The 24,455-nt window shown below is 29.5% G+C and overlaps 2 protein-coding genes across 5 annotated transcripts in view; both read left to right on the top strand.

Moving 5' to 3' along the window:
* The window catches only part of LOC114323957 (protein DETOXIFICATION 43-like), a 31,690-nt gene extending 7,453 nt beyond the window's left edge, over positions 1-24,237 (top strand). Inside the window, exons 1-8 of one of the 4 annotated variants that reach the window (XM_082866775.1) lie at positions 20,962-21,406; positions 21,847-21,947; positions 22,484-22,647; positions 22,886-22,957; positions 23,079-23,190; positions 23,329-23,424; positions 23,529-23,650; positions 23,866-24,237. In XM_082866775.1, the coding sequence (XP_082722901.1) occupies positions 22,625-22,647; positions 22,886-22,957; positions 23,079-23,190; positions 23,329-23,424; positions 23,529-23,650; positions 23,866-23,872 (432 nt within the window). In that variant the 5' untranslated portion in view covers positions 20,962-21,406; positions 21,847-21,947; positions 22,484-22,624 and the 3' untranslated portion in view covers positions 23,873-24,237. Of the gene's footprint in view, positions 1-20,961; positions 21,407-21,846; positions 21,948-22,483; positions 22,648-22,885; positions 22,958-23,078; positions 23,191-23,328; positions 23,425-23,528; positions 23,651-23,865 lie in introns of those variants that run through there. The other 3 variants (XM_082866778.1, XM_082866779.1, XM_082866773.1) reach the window with 3 other exon arrangements.
* LOC145823239 (protein MOTHER of FT and TFL1-like) lies at positions 15,471-18,070 on the top strand. The gene is made up of 4 exons (XM_082922823.1): positions 15,471-15,665; positions 15,815-15,876; positions 16,312-16,352; positions 17,841-18,070. Exons 1-4 carry the CDS (start codon positions 15,471-15,473, stop codon positions 18,068-18,070), a joined length of 528 nt encoding a protein of 175 aa, XP_082778949.1.
* Positions 24,238-24,455: the final 218 nt, after the last annotated feature.

Raw genomic sequence — 24,455 nt, 5'->3', positions numbered from 1 at the left:
TTAAGCTCGGACAACCTGTTTACAGAAAGATAAGAATCCGGCGGTGGCTTGTCTACACGGAGGCACTCCGACGATCAGGTCAGTGATTATCTCTCAAAGATAGCCAACAGTACTTAACTCACTAGACAGAGTATAAAAAGCATACCTTAAACCCACAAGGGTGCCTTACTTTTATAGCCAGCACTAATCTGATCCTTGTAGAAACTTAGTTTCAATGGACTTTGGCTCAATGCTCATCTTGGATTCTCAACTAGATAGAGATAAATTTCTTAAGAGTTTTATCTTTATCCAGACTGAGATCCTCCCTTGTTCTAGGACTCTTGTCCCTTATCTGCTTACTCCGGATTCCAGCATCTCCGCAGATAACCTTGGCGTCAAGACCATGCCGCGTGGCACCTCGGCTGACACTTCAGTGTCATTTTGGCCACATACTGTCATTCACAAAATATGCCCTCATAAATAGCATATTTTTTGTATCGACATTTAGTTAAAAAGGATAACAATTATAGAATAATTTATATATTAAAATAAGATATCTTGAGTTATTGTTTTTGATACTTTTTTATGTCATTAAAAATGTCTATGGTGAATTTGATATTAAAATATTGTACAATATTTTTTTCAATGAACATATCAAATAACTAGTTGATATTTTATTCAATTCATTAAAAATTAGAGTTTGTAATTAACACTAATTATAAGAAATTAAATTCTTGGGTAAATTACATTTTACCCCCTCATTCTTTGACTAAAAAACACAATGACCCCTTAGACTTTAATTTGTGACATTAAACCCCCCCCTCCCCCCACACGATTAATACCAAAATGAAAAAGTGATGTTTTCAGTCAAAATTTACGGCGCGTACATGACATGTATAAAAAATCATTTTTTTAATTAAAAATTAAATTATTAAAATTTTAAAATGATTTTAATACTCTTAATAGATATTTAACCTATAAAAGTTAAAAAGTTTAAAAATTGTTTAAAAAGTTAAAAAAATTCATACTATTTGAGAGAAGTTTGTGAGAGAAGCTTAGAGGGCAAAATTTAAATTCAAATACCAAAAAGTCAAAAAGTCAACAAGGATAGAATGGTCACTTTGATTTTACTATAATATTTTATTACACATCTTTTCGTAAAAAGTTAAAAAATTATCCTAAACATATATTTTTTCTCCACTTTTTTAATTAAAAAGTTAAAAAGTACATTTATATAGATTATTTCAAACAACCCCTTAATTTTATGTTTCTTATTTATTATTTCTTATTTCCTCTTGGACTAACAATGGTGGAGAAAAATAGGGAGGAATAAAGGTGTTCTGTGGTGGTGTTAGGTAGAGAAGAAAGGACGATGGCGGTGTTGGAGTGGCTTAGATTGAACTGAGGGCGGTGCCTCGAGCTTGAGCTCTTTTGCAATCACGATCCTTATAGTTATCGTGTTAAACCCATATCAAATCGAAACATCTACACTATTATATATGCGAACAACTCACTTTAATCTTTTAAAACCTACTCTCTTCTTTTGTTAAGTGGATATTTTTTATATCAAAAAAGAAAAAAAAAAATTATAAAGTAAAGTGTATAAGATTTGAACCTAAGATCGTGAGTTTGAAGGATAACATCCTTACCACTTGATCAACAAACACTACATATATTTCTAACTCAATCAAATTTTATATTTTATAAATTTAATAGCACATCCATCGGGTGGGCTTACACCCTAGTATATACATACACATGCACATTCTTGTATACAATCAAAATTGAGAATTGAAAATCGATTTGATGAATTAGAATGTGAAACGAATAAAGAATTTGAATCGGAAAAATAAAAAAATTGTCCATCAGAAACGGAATTTGAAGAAAAAAAATTGCTGAAATTGAGTAGAAAGAGAAGGTTTAAAGGATATGAGTCATCATGAAGTAGCGGATTAAGGCGGAGGAGGAGGTGAAGAAAAGAAACAGGGGCTGTGACAGGAGGTGGAGGAGAATGGCGGAGAGACGAAATGATGGAGCCTAGAGGGTTTGCGATCTCCCATTACTCTCAAGATATGGAACTTGCTCTAGTCAATATGATTTGCAGAAACATCATGGCATCGTTTTGCACTGGGTGTGTATATAATTGCAGAAACATCATTTCTCTCTCTCTTTCTCTATATATATATCACTTTTTTTTTAAAAATTAAATATTTATATGATTCACTAAATTGGATTTGTTTGAATTTATTAATTGTTTTTGTCTTTGAGATTGATCGTCTGCTATGTTTTGTTGGCTCCATGAAAAGGGTAATGGGTGGTGTTAGTGTAGATGGAGCAGTGGAGGGTGTAATGGGAACGAAGAGAGAGACAAAAGGGAAATATAATAGGGTTATTTTTGTCATTTTATATTTTCCGTTACTTCTATCCAATTTTGCATTTTAGTATTTTTACTATAGGGAGGTGAAGGGTTACAAATTGAATTTCAGGGAGGTAGGGTATTTTTTGACCAAACTACAAGGAGTTAAAGTGTAATGAACCCTAATTTCTTTTATTATATTTTGTCTTTTTTTTTTAATGTTATATTTTGATGTATATTTTATAAATATAGAGTGACAAGCACTTAAAATTTTTAAAAGAAAAATTTAGAGGGGGGAGAATCTTTATAATATGTAGATGATTGTAATTAATACTATTATAAAAATAAAAATAATTTTTTTTTTTGAAGTCATAGAGGGTCAATTTCCCCCTCTAAGTCCATCATTGTACATACGTGATATCACAAACTTATAAGATCTTATCATTTGCTCATTATGTATAAATCTTAACCCCACCGTGATAACATGAAAATTATATAGAAGTTATGAAAATGACATAAGTGGATAGTTACATTTAAAAGGTGGTGTTCATTGTTAAATATCAAAGCTTTGATACTTAACCCTTTTTCATGTACCAAAAACAAATACACCAATCTTTTACTTGGACACACAACCTCTTTTTAATCCTTACCTTTTAAAAGTGCTGCACCATATTCTCAACTTTATCCTTTTTCTTTGCACTATCATGCAACCCTTTTTCCTTACCATTTTTTCACTTTGACCACCACTGTCACAACAACCATCACCTATGATCGTGTCACCACTAACCCCAATCCACCCGTCCAAGTCCCAGCTATCCACCATCCTTGAGAATTATTTGGAGTGAGGGTGGATTATTGACTTCTTGATTATTAAGGTCTTATATCAAAATATATTATTTTAATAATTTTTAAATTTTTAATTAAAATATGAGATAAAAAAAATTAGTATATTTGAGATATTTTTTAATTTTTTATTAAAAGATGTGCAAAAAATAGAGAGAAAATAGAATTTTCGACATTTTTTGTATAATTTGTTAAATTTTTTATTTTTTTAATAATTTTTTGACTTTTAAGCTAAAATGTGACATTGTCAAACGAGGTTTAAGTCAAAAAAACTAAATAATTGATTGGGGTTTAATTTTTTTATTTTTTTAAACTTTTTTAATAGTTAAAAATTTGATTTATTATGTTTGGTTTGAATTTTCAAAAATAATTTTTTTTTTAATTTTGAGTTTGTATTTTTTTAATTTTTAGTGAACCTTTGGAATATTTTGATTAATTTTCTTTACTTTTCAGGTTCACTTAATCTATATATACTAAAAAAAGTATAATATTCATTTTTTTTTTTGATCAGCAAAGAAAGAATTTTATTGATAATAAGAGAGAAATAAGGACTTGACTGAATTGCATCATAGCTCAAGAATACATCCCAACTAGGTTGGCATCTATAATTGAGCCCAATCATATGCATGCCAAGACCGATACAAAAGGTTGATGAGACCTCAACCAAATCTGGAAATGAAGAAAACAAAAACAAGAGAGGTCGACATCTAGCTGGATCTACAATTTATGGCCCTTTAATCCATCCAAACAGTGCATGAAATCATGGATTGTGTAATTAGGCAAATGACTAGAAAACTTCACCCATGTGGCCACTTTGATCTTGATGCTACCCACAACATTTCCCCAAACAGGAACTTTAGAGTTGAATACCATGTTGTTTCTTGTAATCCATAAAACTCCAAAGCACAGCCAATGGAATTGCTTCCCAGATGAGTTTACCCAGGTTTTTTAATTTTTGACCATTAAGAGCAGGTCTTGTAAGGAGCTAGGGGAGACCCATTGGGAGCCCCACCAACAAATAATTTCAGCCCAAACCTTCTAAGCAAAATTACAATGCAAGAGCAAGTGTAATGCAAATTCGTTATCAATACCGCAGAATGCACAATGATTGATTGTAGGGATAATGAACCTGCGAGCAAGGAGATCCGAAGAGGCAATCTGATTCCACTAAACAAGCCAACCAAAGACTTTAGTTTTGGGAAGTGCTACTGATTTCCACATCTTCATAATTGGAAAAGGGGTTAAATTGAGAGAATTTTCAAATATTTCATAGAGAGATTTAATTGTAAATGAGTCGGATGGGATAGGAGCCCATAGCAGATGATCTACACAATTATTATTAACGCTGAGAGGTTGCGGCAATCTGCTGATCAGCTCAAGATGCAAATCATCTTCCTATGCTCTCAAAGTTCTCCTGTATATGATATTCCAATGAGTTTGATTATCCACAGTCTGACATAAATACTGATGGACAAATGAATCTTTGCTTGTTGCTAGAGAGTAACGTCTAGGATAACGGTTGGACAAAGGAGTACATGAGACCCATGCATCCAACCAAAATTTAATTCTTTTACTATCGCCTAGCTTGAACTGAATGTTTTCCAAAAATAATGCAATTGCTCTAGATCCATACCTTTCCATAAATGAGATACTTTTCCACACTACAGATGAATATCTGAAGCTTGAGCCATTTAGTAACCAACAATCTTCATTCACATTATTTTTGGCACATAGAACTTTCCTATGCAAGGAACTTTGCTCGGTGGCAAATCTCCACTACCATTTGCATAGTAGAGTATCATTACCTTCCTGTGTGAGCGATTTTCCGACCACACTGCCAACTCAGTATTCAGCTAGAGAGCATTGGCAGAATAGATGGCACATGGCTGACCTGCAACAGAAAGAGTAGATTCCGGCGGTGGTTCGTCCACCCGGGGGCACTTCGACGATCAAGTTAGTATATTTCTCAAAGATAATCAATAGTGCTAAACTCATTGTTCAGAATATAAATTGCGTACCTTAGACCCATCGGGGGTGCCTTTCTTTTATAGTTAACTTAATCCTAGTCCCCATAGAAGCCTAGCTTCAATAGACTTCTGCTCAATGCTTATCTTGGATTCTCCAAGAGATAGAGATAAACTCTCTAATAGTGTTATCCTTATCCATGCTAAAGTCTGTCCTCATTCTAGGACTCTTGTGCCTTATCCGTTTATCTCGAATTCCGATATCTTCGGAGATAACCTCGGCCTTGCTGAAATAACCTCGGCGTCATGACCAGGACACGTGGCACCTCGGCTGACACGTCGGCGTCACTTTGGCCACGTGTTGGTACTCAGAAAATATATCCCCATAACTGTCTCCTAGGTTCTATTACCTCGGCATTCTGAGGTGATGGAACCTATATCGGTACTTCCTGTCAATACATTGGTTTAAAGTCTCTCAGTTGAGATCATCATATAGGCCGACATGTCTCTTTAAGGTTTAAAGTTTCCAAGATCTCCTTTACGCGTATGAGCTGTCATGCAAAATAACTCAACTGTTTTAGCCACGCGTCTCCCTTTTACTAGATCGTGCTCCGTACGCGTTTACAAGTCGTCTTGCGCCTACATGCGCTGTCTGACGCATTCGTTGTTCCAGGCGCATTAATTGCCCTTTTTGCCACCGTTTCAAGTTTTGACAAAACTTGTTTCTTTCCCCCATCTTTCTATTTTACATCGTTTCAGAAGCTCTCTCTCTCTCTAGCTTTTTCAAATCTTCCATTGGATAGTTTGAGATAGTTTCAAATTGTTAGTTGATAAAAGAATATTCTTAAACAATTATTAAGTATTTACATAATGTATAACACTAATTTACACAATATTATATATATATATATATATATATATATATATATATATAACACAAACTAATTTTACATAATATTTTTCATATATATAACTACTAAGAGATTGTTTGGGTTACTTATTTAGTACACTTTTTAAATTTTTACGAAAATATGTGTAGAAAAGTAAAAAAGTGATTTAATCCAAATAAGTGCACTTATCAAATAATTACATTTATTTAGATCATTCACAAACAATTCCTAATTTGCAAAAAAAAAATTCACATTTTAAATGTTTCTCACACACATTTTTAATTTAATATTTTATTAACAATTTTAAAAAATATATCTATTAACTATAATAAAACAAAGTGATTTCGAAAATGAATTATAGATTTTAAAATTTTTTAATCTACTATTTGCAAATAAATCGATCCAAATCAATACAAATGAAATAATTTAAAGCATTCACATCAAACTTGTTATAATAGTTTTTGAGTTATATTAATAAGGAAAGATTCAAAATCACACCTCTATCAATCTTGCTATACCAAAATTAAATTTGAAATTGATATAATAAATTGCTACATATAGCAATATTTATTAGTGACTAGACATTTTGTCGGTCATCCGATTGGACATTCTGTCAAACGACTAACTAATACACAATTAAATTTCTTTTAAGAATATGAAATAGAATATTTTATTATTTACCACCGGACATCTAAGCCGGACACCGGCTGTGCACCAAATTTTTTTTTTTTTTTTGAGGAATGCAGTAACAAATTTTCCTAGAAGCTTGTAGAAGATGTTTGGGTTTCTTATTTGTATTATAAAAAATAAATATTTTATAAAAATAAATTTTAAAATAAAGAATCTAGTGGAAGTAAGGGTGCGAGAGATGCAATTCGAGTGGTTTAAAAATAAAATTATAAATTAAATGGTAGGTTAATGAATTGACAAATTATGACTTGAGTGATTTGAGACGGATTAAATAATTTTTTAACCAATTATCAAGTCTTTGCATAATATATAACACTAATATGTATAATATTTTTTAAATATATAACACAAACTAATTTTACATAATATTTTTCAAATATATAACTACTAATTTGAAAAAAAATTTATATAATCTCTCTCACACTCATTTTTACTTTAATGTTTTATTATATGTTAAAAAATATATATGTATAAACTATAGCAGAACGGCGTGATTTCGAAGGTAGATTATAAATTTTAAAGTTTAAACCGCGATTAATGAATAGAGCAGTGCAGATTGATGCGAATCGATACAGTTTTAACTAATTGTGCTATATTTTACACAGCACTAAATAGAAGTGTATATATAAAAGTATTAGATAAAATAAAAATAAAAAATAATTTTTTAATACGTTAGTTACCTAAAAATTCTTATATTTACAAATGTTATAGTAGTTCAGGTTCAATCTAAGATTTTTTGAACCAATAAATCATATTTAATAAAATTGAGAATATTATCAGTTTTTCTCATTTTTTAAAATTAAGAATATTATCAATTTTGCATAATAATATTACAAATAATTGTTTCACTAACTGATAAAAAAAAAAGAAAATGGGATTAAACATTTTTGCCCTTCAACTTATTAATTTGATTCAACTATCTAATAAAATCGAGAATGCTATCAATTTTTTCAATTTTAAAACTAAGAACATTAGTAATTTTTTCATTTTAAATTTTTTTTTACCAGTTTTGCACATCAATATTCTATCATCATACTCTTTAATTTTTAGCTTTGCACAACAAGATAATTTAATTTTTTTAATTTTTTCAAAAAAATAATCATTCAGTATGTTTAGTTTTAGTTTTCTGAATTCAGTTTTTTGAAAAATTGAGTTTTTTATTTTTCGCATTTTTTTTTATTTCTAATGAATATTTTAAAAATTTTAAGGAATTTTTTTTTTACTTTTTTAGATGCACTTTACTTAAATGTATCTAAATAGTAAAATATTTGTGAAAAATATTTTAAAAAATTAATAAGTAGACAAAAATACTAAAAATGTATTAAATTTTCGTATATTTTTTTGTATTTTTGGTATTTAGTGATTTTTTTTTTAAAATTCACAAATATTATACTTTTTAAATGTATTTATGTTAGGTGGGTCTAAAAATTAAAAAAATTGATTAAAATATTAAAAAATTCATTGAAAATAAAAAAATACAAAAAATAAAAAAATAGAGAATTTCCCGAAAAGTGTTTTCTAGAGACTAAAACCAAACAAGCCGACTAGTTTTTTTTTTTACATAATTTTTTTAAAAAATTTTCAAATTGAAAGTTGATATTTTAAAATTTTAAAAATCAAAATAAATGTCAAATCATCGTGTTTCTTTATAGATAATAATAAATGATGAACAATTATTATTTGAAAAGAAATTTCAATTATTAAAAATTTAATAGAACTTAAAAATCTAAATAAATTTAATTAGGATTTAATAGAATATAAAAATTAAAATTTATATATAAATATTTTTTAAAATTATAATTTAACTTAAAAATTGTTAAATTTGATGTGGATGCTCTCTTAAACAAAGTCCACGGAGGGAGATGGTCATCCCAAAGAAAAGACAATAATGATACACCCCCTTAATTTAGGAGTATTAATAGACCACTAATGAGGTGGAAATTCAAAAAATAAAAGAAAAAAAAATTTTAAGATCAAAATATCACATCAGTCAATGAAATCCACTTTCTAAATTTCCTTTAGTGCTCCAAATTTAAAGTTTCCAAACATTTTTCAAGAAAAGAAACGTCTTTTTCCATCATCACAATCAATTACCGTGGTGGGGATTTGGAGGTAAGGGACGCTATCTCTTCAGCCACGTGTCAAAATGAATTAGCAAGTGGGGGGTATAGATTCAGGGGTGAGGTCGCACGTGGTGCACACTGTCCTCCCTGATCTCTACGTTTTTGATTGCCCTATGCATGCTCGGCACCTTACCCTCCCTCCCTCGCTATTTTTATTTTTATTTTTTTAAAAATAAATTAGACACTTATAAAACATCATCTATTTAGAATAATAATATGCAATATATATATATATATATATACATTATATTTATACAAAAATAATATTTATGCTAGAAAAATGTTGGATTAATTATATCTTTAATCTCCAAAATATTACTGTTGTGTGTTTTGATCTTTAATATATAGTGTATCAATTTAATTTGCAAAGAATTTTTTTTATTATTTATTTTTGCCATAATGTAAACTAGAGGGTGTAGGGTACGATTTGAACAGTTTGAGAATAAAATTATAAGCCAAAGATAAATGACGTATTGACAAATAATCAAATCGTGAATTGGATAGTTTGAGATAGTTTCAATTTGTTAGTTGATAAAAGAATATTCTTAAACAATTATTAAGTATTTATATAATATATAACACTAATTTACACAATATTATATATATATATATATATATAAAACACAAACTAATTTTACATAATATTTTTCATATATATAACTACTAAGAGATTGTTTGGGTTACTTATTTAGTACACTTTTTTAATTTTTATTAAAATATGTGCAGAAAAGTAAAAAAGTGATTTAACCCAAATAAGTGCGTGCACTTATCAAATAATTGCATTTATTTAGATCATTCACAAACAATCCCTAATTTGCAAAAAAAAATTCACATTTTAAATGTTTCTCACACACATTTTTATTTTAATATTTTATTAAAAATTTTAAAAAATATATCTATTAACTATAATAAAACAAAGTGATTTTGAAAATAAATTATAGATTTTAAAATTTTTTAATCTACTATTTGCAAATGAATCGATCCAAATCAATACAAATGAAATAATTTAAAACATTCACATCAAACTTGTCATAATAGTTTTTGAGTTATATTAATAAGGAAATATTCAAAATCACACCTCCATTAACCTCGTTATATCAAAATTAAATTTGAAATTGATATAGTAAATTGCTACCTATAGTGATATTTATTAGTGATTAGGCATTTTGTTGGCTATCCGATTAGACATTCTGTCAAACGACTAACTGCTAACAATTAAATTTCTTTTAAGAATATGAAATAAGATATTTTATTATTTACTACCGGACATCTAAGCCGGACACCGGCTGTGCACCAAATTTTTATTTATTTCTTTTTTTTTTTTGAGGAATATTGTAACAAATTTTCCTAGAAGCTTGTAGAAGATGTTTGGGTTTTTTATTTGTATTATAAAAAATAAATATTTTATAAAAATAAATTTTAAAATAAAGAATCTAATGGAAGTAGGGGTGTGAGAGATGCGATTTGAGTGGTTTAAAAATAAAATTATAAATTGAATGGTGAATTAACGGATTGATAAATTACGATTTGAACGGTTTGGGATAGATTAAATAATTTTTTAACCAATTATCAAACCTTTACATAATATATAATATTAATATGTATAATATTTTTCAAATATATAACAGAAACTAATTTTACATAATATTTTTCATATATATAACTACTAATTTGTAAAAAAATTTATATAATCTCTCTCACACTCATTTTTACTTTAATATTTTATTATATGTTAAAAAATATATATGTATAAACTATAGGGGAGTGAAGTGATTTCGAAGGTAGATTATAAATTTTAACGTTTAAACCGCGATTAATGAATAGAGCAGTGCAGATTAATGCGAATTGATACAGTTTTAGCTAATTGTGCTATATTTTACACAGCACTAAATAGAAGTGTATATATAAAAGTATTAGATAAAATAAAAAAAATAATTTTTTAATGAGTTAGTTACCTAAAAATTCTTATATTTACAAATGGTATAGTAGTTCAGGTTCTATCTAAGATTTTTTGAACCAATAAATCATATTTAATAAAACTGAGAATATTATCAGTTTTTCTCATTTTTTAAAATTAAGAATATTATCAATTTTGCATTACAGATAATTGTTTCACTAACTGATAAAAAAAAAAGAAAATAGGATTAAACATTTTTGCCCTTCAACTTATTAGTTTGATTCAACTATCTAATAAAATCGAGAATATTATCAATTTTTTTTCAATTTTAAAACTGAGAACATTAGTAATTTTTTCATTTAAATTTTTTTTACCAGTTTTGCACATCAACATTCCATCATTATACTCTTTTATATACACAAAATTTTTAGTTTTGCACAACAAAATAATTTAATTTTTTTAATTTTTTTAATTTTTTTTTAAAAATAAACATTTACTATGTTTAGTTTTAGTTTTCTGAATTCAATTTTTTGAAAAATTGAGTTTTTTATTTTTAGCATTTTTTTTTATTTTTAATGAATATTTTAAAAATTTTAAGGATTTTTTTTTTTACTTTTTTAGATGTACCTTACTTGAATGTATCTAAATAATAAAATATTTGTGAAAAAAATTTTAAAAAATTATTAAGTACACAAAAATATTAAAAATGTATTAAATTTTCGTATTTTTTTTTATATTTTTGGTATTTAGTGATTTTTTTTTTAAATTCACAAATATTATGCTTTTTATATGTATTTATGTTAGGTGGGTCTAAAAATTAAAAAAATTGATTAAAATATTAAAAAATTCATTGAAAACAAAAAAAATATGAAAAATAAAAAAAATAGAATTTCTCGAAAAGTGTTTTCTGGAGACCATAACCAAACAAGCCGGCTAGTTTTTTTTTTTACATAAATTTTTTAAATTTTTTGCAATTTGAAAGTTGATATTTTAAAATTTTGAAAATCAAAATAAATGTCAAATTATCATGTTTCTTTATAGATAATCATAAATGATGAACAATTATTATTTGAAAAGAAATTTCAATTATTAAAAATTTAATAGTATTTAAAAATCTAAATAAATTTAATTAAGATTTAATAGAATATAAAAATTAAAATTTATATATAAATATTTTTTAAAATTATAATTTAACTTAAAAATTGTTAAATTTGATATGGATGCTCTCTTAAACAAAGTCCACGGAGGGAGATGGTCATCCCAAAGAAAATAAACGCCTTTTTCCATCACAATCAAGGTAATGATACATCCCACTATTTATTAATGAGTTGACAAGCATTTAAAAAGAAAAAAAATAAATAAAATAAGACACAAGGAGTGGACCTCGTCTATCTATTGCCACATGACTAATGAGTTTGCAAGCATTTAAAAGAAAAAAAAAAAAAAACAAGACACAAGCAGTGATCTCGTACATTATCACATGACTAATGGTGCTTTTAGAGCACCACTTTTAGTGGTCTCAAGCATTATTGCACAATCAATTACCGTGGTGGAGATTTGGAGGTAACGGACGCTATCTCTTCAGCCACGTGCCAAAATGAATTAGCAAGTGGGCGGTATAGATTCAGGGGGTGAGGTCGCACGTGGTGCACACTGTCCTCCCTGATCTCTACGTTTTTGATTGCCCTATGCATGTTCGGCACCTTACCCTCCCTCCCTCTCTATTTTTATTTTTATTTTTTTAAAAATAAATTAGACACTTATAAAACATCATCTATTTAGAATAATAATATGCAATACATATATGTGTATATATATATATATATATATTACATTTATACAAAAATAATATTTATGCAAGAAAAATGCTGGATTAATTATATCTTTAATCTCCAAAATATTACTGTTGTGTGTTTTGATTTTTAATATATAGTGTATCAGTTTAATTTTCAATATATAAAAATATTTTAATTTCATTGCTATATATTGCTATTTATTTATTTTATAAAGCATACACCTTGTCACATTTGTTTTCCTTTCACTAATGTCCTCATACTATATCAATATTTGGGAAAGTATATGAAATTTTGAAATCAATTCCCTTTCTCTCTCTCTCCATACACTTCTCTCCCTCATATGCCCCATTTTCAGCATACGTTACTGTTCATACACTTCTCTCTCATATGCCCCATTTTCAGCATACGTTACTGTTCAAAAACTTCTAATTAATATATATATATATATATATATGCGTGCAAAATCATTTTACCCTTGGTTTGAGATCGAAGCACTTTACTTCCTTTTAGTCAAATATAATCAAAAAGTATTAATATGATTTTGAATTAAAATGTTATTGTTAGTTTGGAAAGGTATATCACACACACATCATTTTTTAGAGTGGACTTGATTTTTTCTAAAAATAAAGGCAAATTAACATAACAAAAAGATAATTTTATTCCCAACTTTTCCAAACCTAAAATTAAATGGGAAAATTACAAGTGGATTGTCAGAAAAATAACTACAAAATTATTGAAAAACTCACAATTTTAATTATTAATATTGATAAAGTTTTTCATTAATCTATAATTATTTTTATAAAAATAGCCTGATATGTAATTTCCCCAAATTAAATTAAGATATTAATTAAAATATAGGGGAATTGACCATTAAATCCCATATTGTGGACTTGTAATCCATAAGGTCCTGAATGTTTTCTTAGTGACTGGGTGGTCTCTTAATTTATTTGTTGACAGTTTTGCCACTGCTAGTATTATTGATTGACATTTGGTGTGGGTTTGTATGAGATAAGGTGAATGGGTGTTTGTATGTCACGCTGATTGAAAAAGCACACTAATACTTTTTTTAATTTAGTAAGTGTGTAACACTCAAAACATGAGACGTGGATTGTGACGTGAACACAAGCATTTTGACACATTTTATGTTTTTTTTTTTTTTTTGTGACGTGGGTTGTGACGTGAACACAAGTAATTTTACACAAATTTTTTTTTTTTTGACGTGGATTGTGTCACGTTTTGGCTTTCTCACAGTTTGACCCTTTGTTTTTCAATTGCCATTTGTGACGTTTCGACGTGAACCTTACCATTGGTTGATAATTTCCCCTAAAAAAAATAATAAAAACAAATCCTTGATAATATAAGAAACAAAACAAGATGGCCCACGCTTATCCAGATCCAAATCATCATCTTCAGCTTGAGCGGCGTCTTCTCTTGTTGCTATCACTAGGACAAGCTCCGATCTCTCCGTCAATCTTCCCACGCTCATCCAGATCCAGATGTCGAAGCTTATCATCATCCCGATGCCTCTCCCTCCAACCCTAATTCTACTCACATCGTAATCTTTTTCTTCATCATCATCTTCTTCTTCTTTGTTATTTTATTGTTGGATAAATGAGATCATGACAATTATGCTATGCTCTGGATCACTAATATGGTAGTTTTGTTTTGTGTTTTTTTGAAACAGAGTTTGAAGCAGAACCAAAGCGAAAGCTTGCCGGTATTAATGCCTATCCAGATCTTCCGAAAATCGAAGAAATCGCCGATGTCTTGGATACATTTGGGGTCTTAGCGAAGCTTCCATCGGATTGCTTTGGAGCTTATATCATCTCAATGGCCACTTCACCGTCCGATGTACTTATGGTTCACGGAAATTGTTGATTTGTTAGGTTCACATTTGTTGGTCCACGCAGTGTTGTGTGACTCCATAACCCAAAAACATGGATCCGAATTACCAAACGTGGATCAGAAACGTATCCCACAAAATCTGCATTCAATCCCAATATACATCAGTAAAGAAAAAACAAAAGAGGGTCAAACCCGTCCACACACACATCACATAAATTTAAAACGGGACCTGATTGTCCACAAAACATACCAAACAGGACTTGTCAATCCAAGAGAATGAATGTGGGACTAGATGGAGTAATAGATTGGTAAATAGGACTTTCTGATAATTTTCTCTAAAATATAATTAAGAAGTGATTTAAAATATAAAATAATTAAGAATTAAGAATTTATCTAAAATATAATTATATTAAGATGTTAAGAATTACAATAAATAATTAAAATTTTATGATTAATTATGATATAAAATATAATAGATTAAAAAGTTGATAATTGGAAGAAATAATTAAAGATTTAGGATTAATTATAATTTAAATATAATTAAATTGAAATTAGGTTAAAATTTTAGTTATTATAAAATTTATGATTAATTGTGATTTTTTTTATTGGCAAAAAGAACTTTATTAATGAAAATAAGAGTACAAAATGACTGATACAAACATCAATAAAGAGGCAAGGACAGAGAGCATCAAAGCAAGACTTAACAATCTGAACTAGGTTGCATTGAAGAAACTTTATTGATGAGAATATGATTAATTGTGATTTAATTGAATTAATATTAGAAATTAAAAATTATGTATATAAAAAAAAGATATAAAATTTAAGGATATTATAATATTTAACAGGGTTAATGATTACATTTTAAACCATAAAGAGGTAAAAAAAAATGTTTCGATCTCAAACAACAAAGTTAAAGTAAATTTTGCCCCATATATAAACTATAGCTACTAGCTAGTACATTTTTTGGATACAAACCACATTGACATTGGTGTCATGGTTTGAGAAAAGCTATACATTTCATCAATCCTCCATATATCTATATATATACATATATAGATATAAAAGTGAGTTTTGTTGATCAGAGATCATGGCGGCCTCAATTGATCCATTGGTGGTAGGGAGAGTAATAGGGGATGTGGTAGACATGTATGTACCAAGTGTCACTATGAATGTCTACTTTGGTTCCAAACATGTCACTAATGGTTGTGACATCAAGCCTTCTATTGCCTCTAATCCTCCTAGAGTCACCATCTCTGGTCATCCTCATCAACTCTACACTCTGGTTTGTTTTCCATTCTCTCCGCCCACCCCCCCCCCCCCCCCTTCTCTCTCATCTAGTTTCTTATTTTGGTTTCAAGTGTTTCAGTCTTCATTAATTCATTTCTAATTTTATTTTTTTGACAAACTAATCAAGTTTGATCATGCATGCAGGTGATGACTGATCCTGATGCACCAAGTCCCAGTGAACCCTCCATGCGGGAATGGGTGCATTTGTTAGTGCTTTTTTTTTTTTTTTTTTTGGAATAATATTGTTATGAACAAATTAAATTTTATATTATCATTTTGACTTGTCATTACTGTATTAATATAATAGGTCTCACTCCCATAATGTTGAGACATAAACTTCCACGTCATAATGAGCAAACTTCGATATATATATATTTTTTTTATCGGCATGAATAAAATATGAACATGCATATAAACCTATATCAATAAAAGGGAGTGGATGCAAGAGGTATTATAGCAACGTTAAACCATTCCAACTAGGTTGGCATTGCGAAACATGCCCAAACTTTGATCATCCTAATATTAAATAATTAACTTTTTCTTTTTAGTTTCTCCCCATGAATTAGTTATTTTGTTTGATTTATATGGCTAATGTAGATGGATTCATTATTAATTTGTGTAGAATTTTGTAAATTTATCAGGATTGTGACAGATATTCCTGGTGGTACCGGTCCTACTCAAGGTAAGCTGAGTTGCTTCTTCCTCATCATATGAAATAGAAAAAAAAAAAGTTATATATATATATATATATGTATATACATATATTTTTTTTTGATTAGGTATCTATAGACATGTATATTCCAGTACATTTTTTGTTGTTGGGTAATATGCTATATATTTGTTCTATTTGCTGCCTTGATTTTTTTGAAACAGCAAAAGAAACCACTTTATTAATAATAATCAAGTAATAATAATAGAGGAAGGAAGTAGGTGCAAAGAGCATTATAGCCAAACAAATTCAATCTCGATTAGGTTGACACTGTGGAGCCAGCTCAACCATCTGCTACTATTTGCTGCCTTGATAATTGTAATTATTGTTTATAAATCCAAATCCAAATATATGAGTTCTCATTATTTTTTGGAAAAATAACCTATTAGTGTTGCCTTCAAAACTTAACAGCAAAATCATAGAAAAGATTATAATTTTACATATTAATGTTTATAAAAAAATTTATTTTTGAAAATATTCATTACGAGGCAGGTGGTGATGCATGTAGAAATTATGTGCATGGCGATTCTTTAAAATTTTGCAAAATGATATACAAATATAAAAAATTATATAGAGTAATTGCTTTAATAATCTGATATTTGGACCAATTTAATATTATGATATATTATTTTAAAATAAAATGTCACTAAAATTACATCAGAATTTTTATATACAAAAGTTGCACAATAGCCAAATGAGTACGCAATAATTATTCAATAGTCATGAAGAATTATATAACAAATTTTTTTATAAGATATTATATTTAGTGTGTCTTGTATTTCTACAAGTACTATTTTCCATGCAATAATTCCGAACAAGAATAGAAAAAGTACATAGGCAAATTATCAGATTCAGATTCATTCAAAATATAATTTTTATTATTATTATAACTATTGCAAATAAAAGTTATAATGATTTTATAAATTGGGATAGAAAAGGAGAGAAAATATACAGAGACTTATGACTGTTTGATCGAGGATATAATATAAGTAATAAAATTTTATTTCTTTCTGACAGTTTATTCCTTTAATTGAATGGGTAGTTGACAATTCAACATACTATCTCGTGTTATAAAGTAGCTTAATGTTTTGGTGATAACCAATTCAAAAGTTATCTCACGATTATCCATCCATTCATAGAATGAGAAAATGAATAGTCCAATCCAGGACTTGTATTGTAGACCCACTGGAAGGCCTATTTTTTTTAGGAGTTATTTTGTTTAATTTTTAAGTCAGTGCATAAGATAAAATAAAAAAATTAATTAAATAATTATGCTTATATGATTTGATCATATAGTGTGCCCGAATTGTGTACCATTAAACATTGTTGAAAATTAATGCAATATTTTAGATTCCTTATGTAGGATTTTGATTATTGAAGCAAGCATATAATGTTGTTAATATATAATACTCAGTTACTCAACTTGACATGAATGAATATTTGGTTTGGAGGAGGATGCAGGGAAGGAAGTGGTGGCATATATGGGGCCGCTGCCATCGGTGGGAATACACCGGTACATCCTAGTACTTTTTCAACAAAAGGTAAGTTTTCAGGGACAAGTAGAGCAACCCATGGCCAGGGCTAACTTCAATACCCGCGCTTTCGCTCGTCACCTCGACTTGGGCATGCCTGTTGCCACCGTCTATTTCAACGCCCACAAGGAACCCGCAAATCGTAGGCGTTCAAATTAATTTAATTGTAGTAGTAGGAGAGTTCTCTATGGTTTAATTTAACTGTACTTGTTTTTTTAATTTAAGGACTGTTTTGGGTAGGGTGTGTTAAGACTCCAACACCCTTCATTGTTGCTTTTAATTTTCATGATTTTGGGGCTTTGGTAGGTTTATATATAGTCCAGTAGCTCTAAATAAAACTTGGTTTTGGTGTCTTTATATATATTTAAACTTGGTTTTGGGTCTCCTTAAAAAAAAAAAAAAAAAAAAAAAAAAAAAAAAAAAAAAAATGCTTTTTCTATGAATTTGGCTGTTAGTCTGTGCGATCATTATAATCACACTACAACAAAACTAATTATTTACGGCTTTAATTTTACGGCATACATCAAATGCATGTCGTAATTAGTACATTTTACAATATTTTTTTTTTTTGCAAGCCGTTAATGGTTTTTCAATAACGACAAACATACTATGCAAGTCGTTAATTCATATATTTGTGGCATACAAAAGTACGCCGTAAAAAATGTATATTTTCACGACTTAAAAAATATGTCGCAAAATATTTGTCCTTAAGACGACATACATTTTATGTTGTAAAATATTATAACTTTACACGGCATGCATTAACATGTCGTGAAAACTTCTACAAAAAAAAAAAAAAAATTTAATCTGATTTTTTTATGGCATGCAAAAGCATGTCGTAAAAACGCATATTTTTACAGCATACAGAAATATGTCGTAAAATATTTACACTTAAGACGACATACATTTCATGTCGTAAAATTTTATAACTTTACAAGGCATGCATTAGCATGTCGTGAAAACTTTTATTAAAAAAAATTTCAATCCATTTTTTTTTTGATTTAAAATAACTAACAATTTCTAACTAAGCTCCTCACTTTAAATTTTTCTAATTGAGGACAACACGAAAAATAATTTATACATGTCTTCTTTTAAGGGATAATTGCACCTAGTGAAATTTTGGAAAAAAAATTACATATTCATAAAAAAGTTTATAATTTTAATTATTAATATTTATATTGCTTCTCACTAATTTGTAATTATTGTTTTTTAAATTACCTTGATTTGATATTTTCCCTTCTTTTAATAATTTATTTATATTCTACTTTTTAAATGTACTTAATCTGGATATAGTTAAAAAGTAAAATATTTTAAAAAAAATATAATACATATGAAATGTTTTAAATTTTATATTTTTTGAATTTAATATTTTTTTTAAAAAATTAAAAAATATTTTCCTTCTAAGTATATATAAATTTTTTAAATTTAAAATGTAAAAAAAAAATTATTTAAAATATTTAAAAACTTACAATTACTATAAAAGGAAAAAAACTCAAAAATATTATTTTAAGGCCCCGTCCATCACTCTCCCTCTCATTCTATGTATACATGTTTTGTCTCAAAACCCTCTCTCTCTCTCTCTCTCTCTCTAATTTTATAAAAAAAAAACCAACTTTAAAACTAGTCTAAAATATTACTAAAAAACTACACACAAATACGAACTATTTTTTGCAGTATTAATTTTAGGGAAAATTGGTCTAGGGTCCCTCTCCCACTTTTCGTAATAAAAGAGATCCACAAAATTATTTTTTGATGTCTAAGGTCCCTAAGCATATATCAGAGAAATTTGACTCTTTGTCTCTACTCTTCTTTCTCTCTCTCTCTCTCTCTCTCTCTCTCCCTTTCTCTCTCTTCTCTCACCCACTGTCTTCCAGATCCAAGGCAACCGGCAAACAACAATTGTTTGTGCAATTAATTATCAATCTCGAGGAGATCGAGATCAATCTGGTCTGGTGGAGCTATTTGTTTTGAGTCTAATAGTGGTAGTGATACGTAGATCGGAAAATGAAGGTGATAGAGAAGATCAGAGAGGCAGAAAGAGGAGATAGAGTAGTGTTCTCGTTCGAGTTCTTTCCTCCGAAGACGGAAGATGGAGTGAACACTCTGTTCGAGAGGATGGAGAGAATGGTGATTCATAACCCATCTTTCTGCGACATCACATGGGGAGCTAGTGGATCCACTGCAGATCTCACTCTCGAGATATCCAACAGAATGCAGAACATGGTGTGTGTGGAGACCATGATGCATCTCACCTGTACCAACATGCTTTGTTTTGTGGAGAGAATGCAAACTCGTGTCCAGTGGGAGTGCCCCGATTGCTTCGTCGTCGCTGATCCTAATCTCATTGACAAGCCAGGCGCTGGATTTGAATCCTCCGGGGATTTGATCGCGACGATTGAATTTCTCAAATTTCTCTGGATTTAATCCAGAGAAATTTGAATTTTCTCTGGATTCAACCTAGAGAAAATTCAAATTTCTCTGAGTTCTCCAGAGACCCAAAGCTTGAGAGTTTGGTTTGATAAACGGGGAAAAAATATTGCTTCTCAATCCATCTCTAGAGACATGCCTGGAGGACCAAAGAATGAGATTTGTAAAACTGTGTCTCAGATCAAGGACGAAGGCTTGGGAAGATCAGATAAGCCAGACTGGGTTACAGTGAAGGCATCCATATCATTCATCAAGACAGATACGTTCTGCTACACAGCTTGCCCACTGATGATTGGAGATAGACAGTGTAATAAAAAAGTGACAAGGTCAGGAAATTGAAGATAACAATGTGACCGGTGCAATTAGGAATTCAAGGAATAGATACACAAATTTTCTCACCATAATTTTCTCAGAATTTCTTTAGTACTCACAGAAATTTTAATTTTCTTTGGTTTGAATCCAGAGAATTTATCTGGAGAGAAGTTCAATTTTCTCTGGAGAGAATTTCTCTGGGACTGAAATTTCTCTGGATTGATGTTGAGGGACCTTAGACATCATGAAAATATTTGATGTCCTTTATACTATAAAATCATAATATCAGGGATCTTAAAAAAAATACCCCTTAATTTTATTTAAAAAAATATTTTTAATTAATAAATCTTAACATTAACTTTATCTCATATGTTTGTTTGTTTTTTTTTTTCTCACACAATTTTTTTTTCTAGTAAATTACTATCTACTGCTTACTCAACAACACAAATATCATTGGTGGATCTCTCTCCATCATTTTCATCTTGGATCAACCTAGGGTTCCTTTCTCTCTCTACATCCGTCTCGATCCCTCCTCCTCCTTCGGTCTGATCATCTCTCTCTCTCTCTCTCTCTCTCTCTCTCTCCAATCGAGTTCTTTGATTCATCGAGTCAATGGATGCGATCGACGAATTGGCTCAGCTCGCCGATTCGATGCGCCAAGCATCTGCTTTGCTTGCCGACGAAGATGTCGACGAAAACTCATCGTCCTTGCACCGCCCTTCCACTTTCCTCAATGTCGTTGCTCTCGGCAATACTGTGAGTTGATTGATTTCAGAATCAATGATATATTGTATCGATGTTGAAATTTGATGCTTTTGTTTATTGATTAGATCTCTGGATGTAGCTGCAATTTTGGTCTTGATTTTGATTTGAATAGGTGCATCTGTGTCAGATGTAGAGAGAATTGTGTATCGATTTTTGGTGAACAAGTAGTTAGGAGAGAATCAAGTCAAATAAGGCATTTTTTTGTTGTGTTGATTGTGTGTTTGCTTATTGAATATATTATGATCTTTGGTTATTATTGCTCTCTCAGCATTTGGGAGTCAGTGGTGCAGCCATTGCACACATTCTTTCAGTAGGTTATAGTCAAAGACTTTCCACCAGATAGTGCATATTTAAATGTAGTTTTCCAATTTTAATGTCTTGATCTTCCAAAGGATCTCTCTGACTATTTATACTTGTAATTTTTTTGGCAGATATTTAAATTCATTGATCCTCTTGTGTAAATTGATGACAAAAGTTGATCTCTTACCTCCAAGTGTCAAAGATTTGCAGTTCAATCGGTTTTTTAAAAACGGTAAGGAGTTTAATGCATCCACTGTCAGAAGTTCTTTGTTGTTAATTGCAGCCTAGATGGAATAAATACACCATCATATTAAGGAACAAGTCTCAAAAGGTTCATTGATGAAATATTCAGAACTCCATAGCCTTCTATGTTGTCTATGGCATTCAGTTTACAAATTCAATTTTCTTCTTACTTTTCCAATTGTCTCCAAAAATGGCACCTTTTGCATGTGATCGCTAATTAAAAAGATTAAGCAGTGATATACTTCTTATGAGCAAAAATATCATCTCAACTATTGAATACTATAAGTGAGAAAATGTCATAAAATTTACGGATGGCTTCTTATCCAAATTTATCTTTCTAAAATGAACATGTCAGTTTATAATAAGGATCCAACCTCCCTATTGACTCTGTTTCTTATTCTTTACTTGATGAATAATAATTCCTATAAGCTTCAAGTTTAGTTGTCTTTTAACTTTGTCTTCATTTTTTTTATTTTTTTATTTTTTTATTTTTTTATTTTTTTATTTTTTTGTGCTTGTACACAGGTTTTCTATTATTGGCAAGGGTAATAGCTGTGACATTCTGTGTAACCTTAGCAGCATCATTGGCTGCAAGACTCGGTGCAACACCTATGGCTGCATTTCAGATTTGCTTACAGGTCTGGATGACCTCGTCGCTTCTTTCTGATGGTATGGCTATTGCTGGACAGGTATGGCCACGTGCTATTCTTTTTAATTTTTCCCCTTTCGAATATTTGGGAGAAATTCTTCTATTTAATCAGGGAAGACAATGTGAGAAACTCTTTTTTGTGTGTCTCTCTCTCTCCAATTTCTTAGAACCAAAGAGAGCCTAACCAAATAACAACGAAACTTCCTATTTTTGTTTTTTTCCAATTGTAACATAAATTGATCAATCAATTATTTTTTTTCTCTATCTCATTCTTCCAGGCTATCATTGCTTGTGCGTTTGCTGAGAAGGATTATGAGAAAGCAAAAGTTGTTGCAGCCTGAGTGTTGCAGGTAAACCATTTTCCAATTCTTAGTGTACAAATCGTTCTCTCAACAAACGCAATTGTTTTGATACCCTCTTCAATTTTCATTATACAAGGCCTAAATATGTTTGAGAGGTTTTATTTTGCAGATGGCATTTGGGTCTGAGGCTCGCTGTAGTTGTTGGACTCCGTTTGCAATTTGGATCTGGAATATTTACAAAGGACAAAAATGTTGTTCACCTCATTAGTATAGGCATTCCGGTAATTCCATCTATTGGCAAAATGACTTTTTTTTTTTGTGCTAAAAAAAAATTAAGCAAAAAAATATTTGTTTTCATATGTCAGTATTTTTACTTATTTCGTGAGTCTAAACTGAAATTTATGATATACTCCCATTAGTTTGTAGCAGCTACGCAACCAATCAATTCATTGGCCTTTGTTTTTGATGGTGTAAACTTTGGAGCATCAGATTTTATTTATTTTGCATACTCCATGGCAAGTATACTAGTGTTTCCTCTAGACAAAGAACAAAAACATTTTTTATTTTTATATTGTCTATATAAACTCCTTTTTAACTAATAATTTTATTGTATCATCAGGTTCTGGTATCTGTAGTGAGCATTGCGTCTTTATTCCTTCTCAGGAAAAGCCACGGTTTTGTTGGAATATCGTTTGGTTTAACCATTTTTATGGGTCTACGTGCATTTTCTGGGATTTTGAGGTAATTTCATTTTGTTAATTCTGTGAATAAATACTCCTTTTCAAGCAATTTCCCAGTTCAAAACTGATCAAATTTCAGAAGGAAACTATAAATTAGGCCACTTTTCGTATTGGCACATTTATACTCAATCTTGCCACTTTTCCTATTCTTGTTTCGTAATCATCTATTATGCTTATTTTCCATTAAGTTAGTGTTGTCGTCCCCAATTTTTGCAGAGTATAACTCAAAGCTGTTGCAGTCTACCAATTACATTACCAAGCGACAAGCTGTCAAGTTAGGATGAAAGCTTGAGATTTTATTCGAAAATATGTAAATAATTAAAAAAAATAATAATTAGACATCTCAATATTATCCTAGGGAATGCAATTTTGTCTCCAAAATTGTACCCTTCATGGATGATAGGGATTTGAATAGCTTGATGATGTATCACTTTCTTGGTTTGTATGTTTGAGGGTGTTATTAGCTTGTTTAAAGTTGTATTTTAGAGATCAGTGAATCTTATGATTTGGATACTTTTCTTGGTTTGTATGTTTGAGTTTGTTATTAGTTTGATATGTTAGAAGTTGAGGATGGAAGTTTGTATGCAAGTTATTTGATGTATGGATATTAGATTTTTTTACTTATTTCATAGTTGTTGCTTCTGTTTGGTTTGTTCACAGGTTGTATTTTTTAAGCTACTGTTTGCATACATTAGGCAAGGTTATATTCATATATATATATATATATATATATACTAGCATATCACCCGTGCTATGCACGGATTGTGTTTATAATTATCTATATATGTGAATTTTGATTTTTAAAT

The sequence above is a fragment of the Camellia sinensis genome, chromosome 4, assembly GCF_055761805.1.
Source record: "Camellia sinensis isolate YWXY chromosome 4, ASM5576180v1, whole genome shotgun sequence".
NCBI classification, from domain to species: Eukaryota; Viridiplantae; Streptophyta; class Magnoliopsida; order Ericales; family Theaceae; genus Camellia; species Camellia sinensis.
This window is presented reverse-complemented; position numbering and strand designations above follow the sequence as displayed.

Coding starts and splice junctions, on each gene's coding strand:
- LOC145823239 (XM_082922823.1), top strand. CDS start 15,471: ATGGCGGCCTCAATTGATCCATTGGTGGTAGGGAGAGTAATAGGGGAT. Junction 15,877..16,311: donor ATGCGGGAATGGGTGCATTT/GTTAGTGCTTTT, acceptor TAAATTTATCAG/GATTGTGACAGATATTCCTG. Junction 16,353..17,840: donor TGGTACCGGTCCTACTCAAG/GTAAGCTGAGTT, acceptor AGGAGGATGCAG/GGAAGGAAGTGGTGGCATAT.